This window comes from Microcebus murinus, chromosome 7 (genome assembly GCF_040939455.1).
Source record: "Microcebus murinus isolate Inina chromosome 7, M.murinus_Inina_mat1.0, whole genome shotgun sequence".
Classification (NCBI taxonomy): domain Eukaryota; kingdom Metazoa; phylum Chordata; class Mammalia; order Primates; family Cheirogaleidae; genus Microcebus; species Microcebus murinus.
The window spans coordinates 15,888,684-15,906,173 of NC_134110.1; the positions used below are offsets into that span (position 1 = coordinate 15,888,684).

At 34.6% G+C, this 17,490-nt stretch overlaps 1 protein-coding gene across 6 annotated transcripts in view; it reads left to right on the forward strand.

Moving 5' to 3' along the window:
• The window catches only part of LRRC28 (leucine rich repeat containing 28), a 113,087-nt gene that overhangs the window by 8,841 nt on the left and 86,756 nt on the right, over window positions 1–17,490 (forward strand). For all 6 annotated transcript variants that reach the window (XM_076004803.1, XM_076004802.1, XM_076004801.1 and 3 more), the window contains exon 3: window positions 10,678–10,718. In XM_076004803.1, the coding sequence (XP_075860918.1) occupies window positions 10,678–10,718 (41 nt within the window). The remainder of the gene's footprint in view (window positions 1–10,677; window positions 10,719–17,490) is intronic.

The following is a 17,490-nucleotide window of genomic DNA, read 5'->3' on the forward strand; positions in this document are numbered from 1 at the left end:
GCACTTAATGGATTTGTCAACTTGTCTTAATTGGAACAGTTGGCCTTCCTGAGGAAGTAAAAGAGTGACTTACCCAAATATTGATGGACCTCTCACCAGCTGCTGATTTTATTATAAAAATGAATGGACAAAAAAAAAGGGCATCTGAATTTTAATGAAAGAGGGAGAATTTGACTTATGGCTAAGCAACAAGAACAGATGGATCCTGATTAAGCAGTTAATCTATGCACCAAGAGAAAATTTAACGTAAAAATTATATTCTACTGAAATTGAAATGAAGGGGAGTTCTGTCAGTCATGTTTCTGAATTAAACTAGGAGATGAAACACAGATGTGTTTTCTTTCCTGTTGGCCCAGCAGAAAACATTCCTGACCTTCCACATCAAATATGAGCATGCAAATGATAAAAAATACAGATAGTAAGAACACATAAAAAGATGTTCAACTTTCAGTAGCAGAAGTGATAAAACCGTGATCATTTTTACCTATCAGATTGGAAAAAATTAAAAAGATTAATACCTAGTGTTAAAGATTATTAATACCCAATGTCGGAAACAATGAGGAGAAGATACTTCACAAACTCTTGGAGGGACTGGCAGTGCCTTTGGTGGGTGGTCAGGTTATATCTAGCAAAATTTTACATGAGTGTTTTGAGTCAGCATTTTCACTTGCAAGAATTTAACAAAAAATAGTGAACAAGGATGCCCAATCACAGAATTGTATATGATGAAAACTTAAAACCTAAATGTTCATCACTATTGGATTGATTAAAATCTGATAGCAATTAACATCGTTGAGTTGTTACCAAGTGCCAGGCACTGTTTTAAGCAATTTGTGTGTATTATTTAATCCTCAAGACTGTCCTATGAGATAGGCATTATTATCCCTGTTTTATAAATGAACTAATGCATCAAAAAGTTGTACGTCAAACATAATATTATAACTATGTTTGGGTGGAGGGTGTGAAGGTAGGGGTGGAGCTAAAAGAAACAGAGCCTTACTTAGGTATTTATAGTAAAAGGGGAAGGCTCTACTAAGTTTGGTTTATATTCTTTTTGATACTTATTTTTATAAGTGAGAATCAATTAAAATAAGGTGGTTGGAATATAGTGCCATTAAGGTTTTATCAGGCTATCAAATTTTGTTAATCAATGAGTCTATTTTGATTTATAATAATGGTGATTCATATGCCGATGCTGTATTGACAAAGATTACTCTCTTGCAGCTGGTGGCTAGGTTGAGGGGGAGAGAGGTTGATGGGTAGGAAACTCACACAACTACATCTATCTGCCCCTTTTGAATTTTGTAACAGTAGAAATTGGGTCAAATGAGCTTTGAAACATCTTGAGGGAAAAACATGGAGATAGCATAAAAGAGTATGATGCAATCAAGTGTGGTAGGAGAAATAGGAAGAGGAAATTAAGTTTTGTTGTTTGGTTCATTTTGAATGAATTCCAATGCAAGGGGCTTCTTGTTTTTCCTCAATCTGTTGGACCCACTTAAACTGCTCTAGAGTGCATGCAGGGCCTCCATAATCATCATGATTGAGCTCTCTGATTGCTCTGTTCTTGAGGTAGATCTGTATAAAAGCATCTTAATTATTTCTTAAATTGAATATGTGGGAATAGGCAAGTATGTCAAAAGTAAAGCATTCTGATGATCTGTTTGTGTTTTAGTGTTTATATGTTATATATAGTACAGTCCTTGAAAACAGTATTACAAATTTATCCTATCTTAGTAATATGCATGTGTCTGAAATTTCAGAGTTTTGTTACAAATCAAAGCTGCTTTTCCTGTTGAATTTTCAGATTTAGAAGTTTTTTCTTCATTGGTTAATTGACAGTGGTTTCTTGTCAAATAGTTAAGAAACTGTAGATAAGCCTCTTACATGTCATAATTTAAAGGTTCTCATTTTTCAGAAAATTAATATCCTATGATTTAATCCTGTTGATTGATTCTTAATATTCTAAAGCTTAGAAGGAGCTTTATAATTTAAACAATTTTTCTTTTCAAAGAAACTAAGCTTGGGAGGGGTTAATAGATGAGTCTAAATTCACTTTTATGGTGAGTTGGAGCAAAAACAAGATTTCCTAATTTGTAGTCCAATTAATCCTGGTTTCATTTTAATTCTACAAGTATTTATTAAGGACCTCTTTCTAACCTAGCACCACATAGTTAAAACTTAACTACATTTATCTACTGTGGAGTAATGAGGTATTGCATATTAAGTGAATTTTCCCAGTTAACCTCTATAAAGTTTATCTCTGAGTTTTCCTATGAGTAAAAGTCTAACTTAATAGAAATACTTTTAAAGCATACATCATTCTTTCTTAAGTAAAATATAGGGAACCTGACTTACCTCTCTTTGTGATTCCTAGTTCCTGCCTGGGAACTTAGTAAAGGTAGAAAGAGGCTACAGGACTAGGGGTCTTGCCCTTACACCAGACTATTTTCTTGTGTATTTGAAGGGCATTATTTGCAGCAGAAGGCTCAAAGGCCATTGCTATGTGTATGTTTCCACAAGTTTAAATTCATTTTCAAACATTCACTGTACTGTAGTGAGACATCTGTGCACTAAAACTGAAACACCAGTGTTAGGCCATGAAATCAGTCAACAAATATATATGCATTATGTAAGTAAGACACTTGAAATATCATGCATTGAGCTTAGAACCTGCTTCCTCCCAAAAAACCAAAGAAACAATTATGATAAACTTATAGAATTATTCAGGCTATGTATAATTTTAAATGGTTGCTATGACTTTATGGGACTAAGTGTTAGTATTGTTTTTTGCATGTATTTTTCCATTGCTTTGAAAATTCCAGTTATAAAATCATACTTATTGAATGTATATTATAGTTTTTTTAAAAAAACAGAAAGCTAGATAAGAACAATTGATTCTCTAACCTTCAACCCTTGTTTACAATATTTATGTAACTTTCATTCTTAAATATTTTAGAGATTAAACTTCATGAGTCATTTCAGCAATTTTTAATGCTAGTTTTTTCTTTTTTTGTAAAATTAATAATTTTTTTGAATTTCCCATGGGATCTAGATTTATGAAAATGCTAGTTTTTTCTTTTGTAAAGTATTTTCTTGGTAATCAAACTTTTATCAAATTCATATACATATTTCCTTTTTGTAGATGTACTGAATGTATAGTATTTTTAATTTTGAGCAGATTTTCTGTGATTTTTTGCTAAGTTAAAAATAACAATCTTGAAGTTTATATTTTTGGTCATAAAACACTTATGGTTTTGAAAATACTTAAAATTTTAAATTTACATTTCTAAAGATGATAGCTTCAGTCTATAAATGCTAAGCAAATATTTATTTCTAAGAAAAATAACCTAAAATATTTATCATTCATATAGTTAATAGTTCCTTTTTGTGTTTTACATTTAAAAGAGCTGAGTTCAAGTGGTAAAACAGGTTGTGAGTATAAAGATACAATTTCTGCATTCTCTTATATGGTAGCTGCCAGCCACATATAGCTATTAACACATAAATCAAAGTGAAAGAATGAATATTAAAGAGTCAGTTGCTCAGCCACGTAACTACCGAGTTTCCCCGAAAATAAGACAGGATCTTATATTTATTTTTCCTCAAGAAGACACCCTAGGGCTTATTTTCAGGGAATGTGTTATATTTTTTAAGTACGGTGCAACAATCTACATTTATTCAAATATAGTTAAGTCGTCGTCTTCTGGAACATCATCATAACTCTCCAAACCCCGAATTCCATCCTGAATTTCTTGCGACTCTATTTCCTTTAAAACCATTGGCCCCAGTCTCTCATGTTGAGGAATAAAGCTCTCATGGGGCAGATGAGAAGGGCTGCTCGTGGTCTTTACTGCTCCGCGATGAAATGCATAGCTTGTGCAGATACACTGTGTAGCCACTACCATCACTAGGTCTTATTTTTGGGGTAGGGCTTATATTGCGCAAATGCTTAGAAATCATGCTAGGGCTTATTTTCAGGAAACACGGTACATTCTAAGTACTTAATAGCCATATGTGGCTAGTGACTGCCATCTTGGACAGCACAGATAAAGAGTATTTCCATCACGGTAGAGAGAAACAACAAAAAATGAAAATGAATAATTAATGGAAAGTGAGCCAGGAGACAAAGGTAGATGGTAAAGGACATCAGGTTGTGCCGATTATCTGGTTCTCTCTCTCTCTGATGCCATTAGCCTGCTAGGGTTTCTGATTCCTCTCTTGATAAATACAGCTCTTTAACATATATAAAAGCGGAGAGAAATGAAGAGGAATGGGCAAATACTGAGGAGGAATGGTAAAAGAGGTTGACCAAGGTTGTTTTTATATAGACACATGGTATTTAACTTATGCTGTGAAGCTGCTCAAAAACAATAATGTCAGCTTATTGATCCAGCTAGAAAACTTGTTGAGTGTGTTATGGTAGTTGGTGAACGAAGTACTTTTTTCCTTCAGTACCAAAACTCATCAACTTTTTAAAAATTGAAACAGTTTTTAAAGTTTATTGAAGTGAAATTGACATAATAAAATTAAACATTCTGAAGTGGACAATTCCTTAGCATTTAGTGCATTCACAATGTGTATAACCACCTCTGTTTAGTTCAAGATATTCCCATCACTCCAAGATAAAGCCCCTTACCCATTAAGTAGTTTCTTCCCATTCCCTCGCCTCCACCCCCACTCCCAGCCTTTGCAACCTCTAATCTGTTTTCTCTCTCTGGATTTTTCTATTCTGGATATTACATATAAATAAGATCATATATGAACTTTGTGTCTGGCTTCTTTCACTTAGCAGAATGTTTTCAAGGTTTCTCTAAGTTGTAGCATGTATCAGTACTTTATTCTTTTTTATGGCTCAGTTAGATTCCATTGTATGGATATACTACAATTTGCTTACCCATTCATTGATGGATATTTCTGCTGTTCCCACCTTTTGGCTACTGTGATTAGAGCTGCTATGGACATGGATTTACATGTACCTGTTTAAGGACCTGTTTTCAGTTCTTTCGGGTATATAAATAAGAGAGGAATTGTGGGGTCATATGGTAATTCTGTGTTTATCTTTTTGAGGAACAACCAAATTGTTTTCCACAGTGGCTGAACCATTTTACATTACCGCCAGCAATGTACAAGGGTTCCAATTTTTCCACATCCTTGCCAACACTTATTATTTTCCATTTTTTTTTTATTTTGGCATATTATGGGGGTACAGATTTTAAGGTTTCAATAAATGCCCATTTCCCCCCCTCCCCCCAAATATTTTCCATTTTTTTTATTGCTACAGCTATGCTAGTGGATATGAAGTGGTACCTCATTGTGGTTTTGATTTGCATTTTCCTAATGCTAATGATGTCAAACATCTTTTCGTGTGCTTATTGGCCATTTGTATAACTTCTTTAAAGGAATGTCTGTTCAGATCCTTTGCCCTTGTAAAATTGAGTTGTTTGTCTTTTTGTTGTTGAGTTGTTTATATTCTGGATGCTAAACCCTTATCAGATATATGATTTGTAAATATTTTCTCTTATTCTTTAGATTGTCTTTTTACTTTCTTTTTTTTTTCCAGTTTGTAACCATGTTTTATTTTTTATGTAGCTAGAAATATACAATAACTACATATTTTAAGCAGAAAAAAACTTTTGTTCCTTTTCATAACATCATTTTTTTTTTTTTTTTTTTTTGAGACAGAGTCTCGCTTTGTTGCCCAGGCTAGAGTGAGTGCCGTGGCGTCAGCCTAGCTCACAGCAACCTCAAACTCCTGGGCTCAAGTGATCCTTCTGCCTCAGCCTCCCGGGTAGCTGGGACTACAGGCATGCGCCACCATGCCCGGCTAATTTTTTATATATATATCAGTTGGCCAATTAATTTCTTTCTATTTATAGTAGAGACGGGGTCTCGCTCTTGCTCAGGCTGGTTTTGAACTCCTGACCTTGAGCAATCCGCCCGCCTCGGCCTCCCAAGAGCTAGGATTACAGGCGTGAGCCACAGCGCCCGGCCCATAACATCATTAGCACAAGAACATTTCTGATTTAGAAGTGATAATGAGTTTCTATGAAAATTAAGAATGTATTTTGTATTTGTGGAACTCCATAGTCTAAAAGCACAGGACACACTTTCAGAAGAGCAATTTTACTTTTATCCACTTATGGTAAAATTTGCAACGTTAGAATATAATTAAGTAAGGTGTAGTTGCGTAAATCAAATAAGGAATTCAGAAGAAATTGTTCTTCTTGGGTTAAGCATGACATACATTGGAAATTTGGGGAAAGTAGAACACACATTAACAAAAAGAACATGCAAACTCAAGTGCAAGTTTATATGGTGAGTGTTTTCAAAGGATTTAAAGCATTCAGCTTTTTCTCATATATATAACAGATAAATTCTGCTTATGTACAGCAAAGGGTTAGAAACTAAATAAACTTATTTATGATTTCAGAAATATGCTATTTTAGAAATGTATTCCATTAAATTTACTTCATTGCTCCTACCACTGATTAATGTACAAAAGTTTTTAACTTTGATGACATCTAATTTATGTATTTTCTATTGTTGCTTATACTTTTGGTGTAATGTCTATGAATCCATTCCCAAATCCAAGGTCATGGAGACTTACTCCTATGTTCTGTGTGTTATGGTTTTAGTTCTTAAGTCATTGATCCATTTTGAGTTAATTCTTATATATTCTGCTTTATTCTACTTTTCATAACTGCTGTAAGAACCAAAATGTATTTAATTTGTGACTTCTTTGAAATATGTTGTTAGAGGCCAGGATGGAGCAGAGTTTGGTGAACCCTGAGTCTTAGTGGCTTGGAACAGCACAAATATTCTTGCTGACACTGCACTACCTGTCTCAAGATTGGGGATTCTGGTTTGGGGTATCCTTACTTACAGATGAAACCTGACAAAGCTTCCACCATCTGGAGGTCACTGTGAGAAAGGGGTGAGGTCTTTTACACTCAGTGTCTTTAAGGCTTCCACTTTGACTTAATTTCACTGACCAAAGCGAGTCACTTAGCCGTGGTCAGCTTGAAGAGAGAAATGCAGTCCTACCAGGTGGAGGGGTTTGGAAGGAGAAGAAAAGGTAGTAAGTGGTGCACAGTGCCTACCAAAGAACATCACTGAACTTGGTGGTGTCTACAAAATATTTGAAATATTTGTTTCAAGATACAAAATTTTAAAACATTCCCATTTAAGGAGAGTCTAAAAGTATGTGGTAAAGCATCATTGATTGAAATTTGAAGTAAACTTTATACTAACTGTGCTTGCTGAAGTGTACTTTTTCATTTGTAAAGAAAAATTGTTTGGCTAAATGATAATGAGAGTGAGATTTAATGAAGAGAATCTTTGGCTTTTCAAGACATTTAGTAGGAGGTATTTATGCTGAAGGAATTTGGATACAGGTTATTTATGTGTTAAAACTTTTCTGTTTCAAAATTGTGAAAAAAGAAGGAAATAATAGTAATAACAGGTTTGAAAAAAACTAAGACTATTGCTTTTATTAGAATTTTAAACTTAAGAACATTAAAAAACAATAGCTTATAAATCCTATGGGCTAGCATAAACTGGCTTGTGTGACACCCTTAATCCAACATTAGAGCTTAGCTATCCATAGAGTACCAAAAACTGACATTAATTTATAATTGTTCAGTCACTTACTGTACATAAATTATAGAAGTATAAAAATTAAATTGTGTAGTATTTCCCATGTATTATTGAGCTATAGTGCTAACAGTGTAGTATGAGAAAGCAGAGAATGATATACAACACCAGTAGGTGTCAGCCAGAGTCTATGCAACTGGCTGCTTATTTGCCAGGCTTTTGGGGCATCTGTTCATAAATGGATTTTTGGTATATTTTTTAAAAAGGCATTATTCTAACAAACTGAAATTTTCTCAAGGCCGGTGTGCTTCTTTTTAAATAAAAACACAATGTACTTACTTGTTAACAAAGACAAAGACGTACTTTCGGCAGCAGAAGCATTATTTCAGTGTTTAATTTTGTCTATTATAGCTGTAGCTCAAAAGAACAAACTAGTTTGTCATGGAAAGATTAGAATGCTGTCTGATGGAGCCAAGCAGGTATCCAGAAAGAATGACCGTGGGTTGTGTGAGTTATCCAGATACAATATAGATATTGTAGCAGATGAAACTAGATGAGGGTCTAACAGCATTTCTTTTCTTGATGTTTCCTTTTTCTATGAACAGCTATAATTACCACCACCCCTCCTCACACACATAGTCCTCTAGTTTTCCTAGGATGCTTTGTATGCCCATAAATGGAAGTGTATACCCTCCTTACTAAGAGATACCAATACTAAAAGGAAACATTCCAGGGATTTAGATAGATCCCTGAGTAACATCTGAGGAAGGACTTTTTTTTGAAGGACCTTATTGCATATATTTTTATCAGAACATGGGGGAAAAAAGAGTCATAGCTTTTGGCATTTTAAAACTAAATACATGGCCGGGCGCAGTGGCTCATACCTGTAATCCAAGCACTCTGGAAGGCAGAAGCGGGTGGATTGCTCAAGGTCAATAGTTTGAAACCAGCCTGAGCAAGAGCGAGACCCCGTCTCTACTATAAATAGAAAGAAATTGATTGGCCAACTAATATATATAGAAAAAATTAGCTGGGCATGGTGGCACATGCCTGTAGTCCCAGCTACTCAGGAGGTTGAGGCAGTAAGATTATTTGAGCCCAGGAGTTTGAGGTTACTGTGAGCGAGGCTGATGCCACGGCACTCACTCTAGCCTGGGCAACAAAGCAAGACTCTGTCTCAAAAAAAAAACAAAAAACAACTAAATACAGGTGGGGCATGGTGGCTCACACCTGTAATCCCAGTGTTTTGGGAGACCAAGGGGGGAGGTTAACTTGAGCCCAGGAATTTGAGTATGCATGCAGTGAGCTATGATTACAACATTGCACTCCAGCCTGGACAACAGAGCAAGACCGTCTCTAAAAATAAATAAATAAAACTGAATACAAGAGGTTCTAGCAAAAGTAGGTACTTAATAAATGCTTCATTGACTTCATAACAATATTTATATTCAGTGATATTTGATTATCAAAAAAGGGTAAGTTATATGTATAAAATAGGAATAGATGGGGAGTAGAAATTCTAATCCTTTTTGAACTAATAATCACTGTTACTATAAGCTTCTGTATGAAAAATTTCTTTGTGTTATACTCTTTATTTGGAAATATTTCATACATTGTTATTATAAATCTAAAACTTGCTAGTCCCCAACCAACCCTTTGGTTTTTCTATTGACATAATTGTGTTTATAACAAGAATTTTGGAAAATGTCAGATTCCTTCCGGAGTACTCTTACGGAGTTATAGCAGCATAGATAGTATTTGCAATTTCCCTAACGTACCTCATTCTCTTTTGCCTTTTCATATGTTGCTGCTTTTGCCTAGAAAGCTATCCAGAACTGTCATCCTTTTTATCCCGTGTCAACCTCTTATAATTTATGTGTCTTTCAGAACTCAAGTCAGACTTGATTTCTTCTAAAAAGTCATTCCTGATTCTTTGTTATATATATGTAGTTTACACTACAATGTGCTTGAATATAGAATGAAAAAAATTTACTCCTGACTCAACTGTACTCCTTCAATCTTATGTCTCATATCTTTGTCTGTAAATTAGAACCCTGTGTGTGTTTATGTCTGTGTGTGAGATTTTGTGTGTATATATATGTATATATGTATTTCGTATATATATATATATACATATATATATATTCGTGTATGTATACACACACACAGACGCTCACACACATGCGGGCTGGCTTTCTCCCCTACCCAGTGCCTCCAGCAGAGAGAAGCCTGCTTTCAACCCATGAGTGGAATTGTTCTAGGATTCTTTTCATGGAAAGGCCAGCCTTTCAGGGCTCTGACTCTCAGTAAGGGACCTAGATTCGTCTCTTTCCTCTTTCTTCCCAATGGCTAGTTTCCTATCCCTGCCACACCACACCTGTACTCGGATCTCCAAACCTTTAGCCAGGTCTGACACTCCCTTGGGCCACATGATCTCCAGCTTCCTCTGTTCTTCTCTCCCAGCTCAGTTAGGGCTTTGGCATCTGGGAGCCCTGGGGATTTCCTTTACTTTCTCTTGAGCATGTTGGGAGTTTGGAGGGTGTATTAATTTGCTAGGGCTGCCATAACAAATTATCACAAACTGGGTGGCTTAAAGCAACAGAAATTTATTCTCTCACCATTCTGGATGCCGGAAGTCCAAAATCAAGGTGTGGTCAGGGTTGATTCCTTCTCAGGCTCTGAGGGAGAATCTGTTCCGTGCCTTTTCCCAGCTTCTGTTGGTTGCCAGCAGTCTTCAGTGTTCCTAGGCTTGCAGCTGCATGGCTCCAGTCTCTGGCTCCATTTTCACGTGGTGTTCTTCCCTCTGTCTGTGTCTGCTAAGCACGTTTCTGTTTTTTCATGACCATGGAATATGAGATTTCTGGTGGGTCTAAGGGACATTGATTTTAAGTATTCAAACTCATGCATTTTAAACTGGAGTATAGTCTATGTAAGCATAAAACCCAGAATTACTGATTTATTATTTTCACATTTTCTCAAAATTTACACCCCTCAAAAAGATAGTACTTCATGTTTAAGCTAATTAGAAATGTTTATACATTTTTCAAAAATAAAATTTAATTCTGAGTTTTTAATTTTCAGCCAGAAAACCTTGCTCAGAAGCTTCCAAACCTTGTGGAACTGTGAGTCTGTTTATTCAAATATTTAAAAAACAAGAATGAAAATAATTTTAAGTTATTTGAAATAGAAGAATATATCATTTTAATGTATTAATTTCTTTTTTTCTTTTTTTTGGTTTTGTGTTCATGGTGCTCATGTAGGTAGAACTGGAATTCTACTAAAACAAATAATATTTTTTAGTATTTTGCCATTTGAATTTGAGTTTTAAAAATCTTACCTCAAGGCAGTGAAGCTAATAAGAGATACATTACAGAGTCTTTTGTCAGCGAATCCTGGATAGTCCATGTATTTGAGAAAATCTGTTATTATTAATACTGCTACTCCTACATGTGATGCTTGATATAAACAGACAGTATAACATATTTAAAATGTACAGTAAAAATCTCTTTCCCTGTGTCTTCCACACTTCATTTGTTTTAATTCCTTTTATGAGTACCTCCACAATGCTAAAGAATATGTTTATACCTTTGTTTTTTAATGCATCAATGTTAAGTATCTGTTAACTTACCACTAAGGAGGATAAATTTAGATATATTTTCCTTTCTTCCTAGATGCCTCCTAACTTTTTTACAGGAGGGCTTACATTGCTGTTTCTTGTTCTTTTTATTTGACACGATTTTCAGGAGGTAGAGAAAGGAAAGCTAACCTTACACCTCCATCTTCTCTGTCATTTTCTTTTACCCTATCCTTTCATTTTGAAAAATTTCTAACTGACAGAAAAGTTGAAAACATAGTACAATGAACACACATAGACCCTTCACCTAATTTAACCAATTTTAACATTTTGCCACATTTGCTTTCTCTTTCTCCTTCTTTGCCTTTTCCTCTTCTTCCCCCCTCAACTTTTTTGTGTTAAATCATTTGAAAGTGAATTGCAAGCATGATATCATTATCACGCCTAAGAAAAGTAATATTAATTCAATGTAATCTAATATATAATTTATATTTGAATTATCCCAGTTTTCAAAAATTATGTCTTTTTAAAGTAAATGTCTGAATTTATCTGATTGTTTCCTCTTGATTAGATTCCATTTAAACATTTTTGGTGGTGTTTGATCCCAAAACTTGCTTTATCAAATTTGCTTTCCTTCTCTTTGTACATTTGAATATATGCATTTATTTTTTTTCCTGAGTTTTTGATAGTAAGTTACATACATCATGGCTCTTTCTTTACCTCTAAGTGCTTCAGTGTGTATTTCTAAAAATGAAGATGTCTTTCCATCTTTTAGGTCTACTTTTATGTCCTTTAGGGTGCTTTATAGTTTTCTTCATATAGGTTTTGCAAATTTCTAAAGTCTGTTCCTAAATATTTTTTTGTTGTTGTAAATGAGTTTTCTTATCTGTTATATCTTCTAACTGGTTGTTTTTTGTATATGTGAACACTATTGATTTTTGCATGTTAACTTTATATTCTGACATCTTGCTGAAATATTTTATAGTTTCAGTTACTTTTATCACAGATTCTCTAGGGTTTCCTCATTAAGAAAGATGCTGGCTTTACATGTATATGTAGTCTATGGTGTTAAGCAAATATCCATCTATATTAATTATCCATTGCTGCTTAACAAATGAACTCAAAAGATAATGATTTAAAAGAATAAACACTCAGTTATATGGTATTTTCTGAGGCCCCAGACCTGGCTTAGCTGGATGCCTTTGTCTACAATCAAGGTTGTTGGCAAGGTCTGTGGTCTCATAAGAAGACTCAACTGAAGAAAGATCCTCTTCTATATTTACTTACATGGTTGTTGGCAGGATTCAATTCCTTATAGGCTGTTGAACTAAAGGACTCAGTTTCTTACTGGCTTTTAGCCAGAGGACTTCCTCAGTACCTTGCCACTTGGTCTCTTTATAGGATAGCTCATAACATAGCAACTGGCTTCCATCAGAGTGAGCAAGCAAAAGAGCAAGAGGAAGTATAGAATAAAGAAACCACTGTCTTTTTCTAATCTATTCTTGAGAGTGGCAACCCATCACTTTTGCTGTATTCTGTATAGTAGAAGCAAGTCACTAGGTCTAGACCATGCTTGAGAGAAGGCTATGAATGCCAGATAGTAGAGATTAATAGCGACTATCTTGGGACTGCCTTGCCTTTCCTGTCATTGATTCTTGTTTTCCTAAGAATTTTATTAGTAATGGATGTGGAATTTTGTTAAAGGCTTTTTTAGACTTTAAAGAAAAAATCCTTGGGATCTTCAGGCAATAAGGTGAAGTAATCATGAAGTTGAAGACTGCAACATAATACTCCAAACTGAATTACATATACAATGGCTGTTGAATTTTAGCTTAACAATTTTTTGCTTTAAGTTCTTTAAAGATACTGTTGACTGTCTTCTGAGTGGGACTCTAAACATTTTCTACATGTATGTAAGATGCCATTTTTCTGTGAGTGCTTTCGTGATTTTTTTTATCACTGGTTTTCAACAGTTTGATATGCCCAGATATGATTTTCTTTATATTTATCTTGGAGTTTGCTGAGCTGTTTGAACCTGTGAATTTATGTTTTTTACCAAATTTGAAATATTTTCAATCATTATTTCTTCAAATATTTTTATGTACTATTTTTATGTACCTTCTCTTCTTCTTGGACTCATTGTGTGTGTGTATATGTGTGTGTATTAGACCTGTTGATGTTATGTCATATGCCTCTGAGGCTCTATTCATGTTTCCTACAATCTTTTCTCATTCTGCACTTCAGCTTAGATCATTTATGTTGATCTGTCTTGATGTTCATTGGCTCTATCCTTTGTCATATTCATTCTGTTGTTCATCTTTATCCAATAAATTTTTCAGTTCTAGAATTTTCCTTTTTTAAAAAGTTTCTATTTCTTTGATTAGATTTACTATCTTTGTAATATAGGCATATTTTACTTTAGATCACTGGCATAGTTATAATAGCTACTTTAAAAATCCTTGTCTGCTAATTCTAACATCTGGGTTATCTTGAGATTCCCATCCATTATTTATCTTTTTGGTTCTTGATGATAGATCACATTTGTGTGGATTTTCATATGTTGAATAATTTTAATTTTAGATTATATCCTGGAATTTGGAAATGTTATGTTTTGGAGATTAGAATCTGTTATATTCTCTCAAATAGTATTCATATTTTTGTTTTAGGTAGTACTTTACTTGGTTTGACTCAAACAATGTTTGTCTCTTGGAGGGTTCCTTAAATCTTAGTCCAGTTCTTTTATCTTTAGCTATATTTTCTTTCACATGTGTATGATTCTGGGGTGATTTAAGCAAAATTTATACATAGAATTTGGGGTTCCCCTCCCTGGTTCTTTCTGGTATTCTCTCTTTACTTTCTCGTGGCTGTGGTTGCCCTGAACTGTGTCCTCTGGTTCTTCAGGATAGGAAGACTGAAATTTTCTATCAGAATTTTAGCTACCTTGAGTGGTAGCTAACTGTACCCTGTCTTAGATTAAATGCTGTTTTTTCAAAAAAGAAACTCAAATTCACCCAGTGCCACACCTACTTGTAAGTTCTGACTTTACTCTAGAATTGACTTGTTTTTATTTACAGTATTATACAGTGCCTTAGGGTTGGGGTGTATATGTATGTATGTGTGTATTTTCCTTAGAGTTTTAGTTGTTACCTGCCACAGGATCAGTCTAGTAGGAGCTTATTCTGCTTTACTAGAATTGGAACTTATTTTATTTTATTTTAACCTGTTTACCTGTTTGTATCTTTATGATTAAAGTGGATTTCTTGACATCAACATTATTTGGTTCTTTGATTTTTGACCAGTCTGACAATCCAGGCCTTTTAACTGGAGTGTTTAGATCATTTACATTTAATATGATTATTGATATGATTGAGGTTCAATCCACCATCTTGCTATTTGTTTTGTTTGTATCAGCTGTTTTCTTCCTCTTTTCTTTCCTTCTTTTAAATTAGTGTTGCAGATTAAGTATATGTAATCTGAAAATCCAAAATCTGAAATCCTCCAAACTCTGAAACTCTTTGAGTGCCAACGTTATGCTCAAAAGAAATGCTCATCGGAGTATGTAGGATTTTGGATTTTCAGATTAGAGATGCTTGACTGGTAAGTATAATGCAAATATTCCAAAATCTGAAAGCCAAAAATATCTGAAATCTGAAACACTTCTGGTCCCAAGCATTTCAAATAAGGGATACTCAACCTGTAGTTAGGATTCCATTTTAGTACCACTGTTGGCTTATTAACTCTATATTATTTCAACATTTTGAGGTTCATATTCTTCTGAGGTTGCTTCTGTAACTCAGCATAATCTGCCTTCATGGAATATCATTAGCATTTCACATGTAATATAAGAACGTTTTCATTAGTACTTCCAGTTCATGCGTCCCATCCTTTGTGCTATTGTCATATGTTTTGTGCGTGTATCAGTGTGTGTTGCGTATGTTTGTTTGTATGTGTCATGGTCCAGTTAGGAGACAAAATATATACCAATAATTTAAACAGGGAGGATCGATATAAAGAATTTTTAACTAGCAAAAGGTCATTAAGTACAGAGGTTAAAGAAGACACTATGGAATTCAGAATTACTACATACAGAAAAGCAGCTACTACTTCTGGACTTAGAATGCTGAATAAAATTGAGGAGAGCAGGCATCTTTGTGTTTTTGATCTTAGGAGGAAGCTTTCCATCTTTGCCATTAAGTATAATGTTAGCTGTAGATTTTTCATAAATGTCCTGTATCTAATTGAGTAAATTCCCTTCTACTTCTCATTTGTTGAGTGTTTTTAACATTAAAAGGGTGTGTGATTTTGTCACATGGCTTTCTTTTCACCTATTGAGATGATCATATGGTTTTTGTCCTTCATTGTATTAATATGGTGTATTATATTGATAATTGTACGTTGAATCCACCTTATATTACTGGGGTAAATCTTTTTTGATCATAGAGTATAATCCTTTTTCTGTGTTGCTGGATTTGATTTGTTAGTATTTTGTGTGGAATTTTGCATGTTTCTTCATAAAGGGTATTGCTTTGTGGTCTTGTTTGTGATACTTTGTCTGGATTTGGTATCAGGGTAATATTGGCCTCATGGAATGAGTTGGGAAGAGTTCTCTCCTCTTCTTTCCTCCTTCCCTCCCTCCCTTTATTTTTCCTTTTCCTCCTTCCTTTCTCTCTTTCTGTCTCTAAAGATTTGCTCAGTTACCTTAGTGGTCAGCTAATGATTAGACAGAGATTTCCTTAACTGCCTGACTTCAATAAGTCCCCTAATCTTTGCTGAGGCACTTTATGTGTGTGTGTGTTGTGGCATGCCTTCTCTCAGCCGGGTAGTTGATGACTCTGCCTTAGCCTTCACTTCTGGCTTATGTAGATCCTCAAGTTCAGCAGAGGTGAGAGCTTAGGGTCTTGTCAGTTCTTACCTGAGCATTTGCACATTTCTGGGCATGTGTACAACCCCACATATGCCTGTGGTCTTCTAGATTCCCAGGAATATTCCAGGGCTTTGCAAAACTCCCATGGACATCTCCTTCTCTAGCTTTTCCTTTTAAATTTCTGGTTTATGTATTGTTTGGTCCAAGTGTCTCCAGTAGCTATGAAGTTCAACAATTGCCTATAATTTGTTTCAACTTAAAACACTGGGGCAAGAGTTTTTGTACTTGGCAGGCTCCTGGTAAGATCAAATAAAAAACAGCCTTGCATATGAGTTCTTCCAGGGAACCATGAGACAAGTCAAATAATGACAATTCCCTGGGAGTGAGGCTTTGAAGGAGTTCCAACCTGGTTCTCCCCCCTTAGATGCTTTTCTCTTTGTGGGATGTTAGTTTTTCAGGCTTATAAAGAGGAGGAAAGTAGGGGATAGGACTTAGAGCAAGTTAAAACACCACAAAACTCATAGCCCACTGTTATAACTGACATTCAGCTATTTTTTTTCTTGAATAAGTGCTCCCTGTATCACTGCAGGACTTTGATTCATTTCCAGAGTTCTGTACATGCAGCTTCTGAAAATTTTTGCCAGTATTCTAATTAATTTTATGGAAAAGAAATTTTTCAAAGTCCTTACTTACCTGCCACTTTTGCTCAGAATTTTTAGTTTTGTATGAAACTGCCAAATAATTTTCCAGGTTAGCAGTACCATTTTACATTTTTCCTGGCAATGTGTAATTGTTCAATGTCTGTACATCTCACCAGCATTTGGTGTTGTCACTGTTTTTCATTTTAGTCATTTCAGTGTGTGGTTTTATCACATTGTAGTTTTCATTTGTGTTCAGACTAATGATATTGAACATACTTTCATATACTTAATTGTCATCTGTATTTTTTCTTTGGTGCAATGCCTATCCATGTCTATTGCTCATGTTTTAGTTGTATTTTTTAATTTCTGAGTTTTAAGAATTCTTTACATATTCTAGAAACTAGTCTTCCATTGTATATGTTATTACAGATATTTTCTCCCTGTGTATACCTTATCTTTTTATCCTCTTTATGTTCTTTTTCAGAGCAAAAGGTTTATATTTTGATGAGGTCCAGTTTATCAATTTTTGTTGTTATGTATTAATATGTTTTTGATGTCAAGTCTAAGAAATTCTTTATCTAGCCCTAGGTCCCGAAGATTTTTCTCCCATCTTTTTTTCCCTAAAAGTTTTACAGTTTTTTGTTGTACATTTGTCTCTTATATTTTTTTAATGACTTTTTCCCCTTGGGATTAGAATTCTCAGTCACCAGTGTCTTTTTCTTTCTTTCTTTCTTTCTTTCAGCACTTTCATGATGTTCAGTGCTTTCACAATGTTCATTATTCCCTGGCTTACGTAGTTTCTCAGGAGACATCTT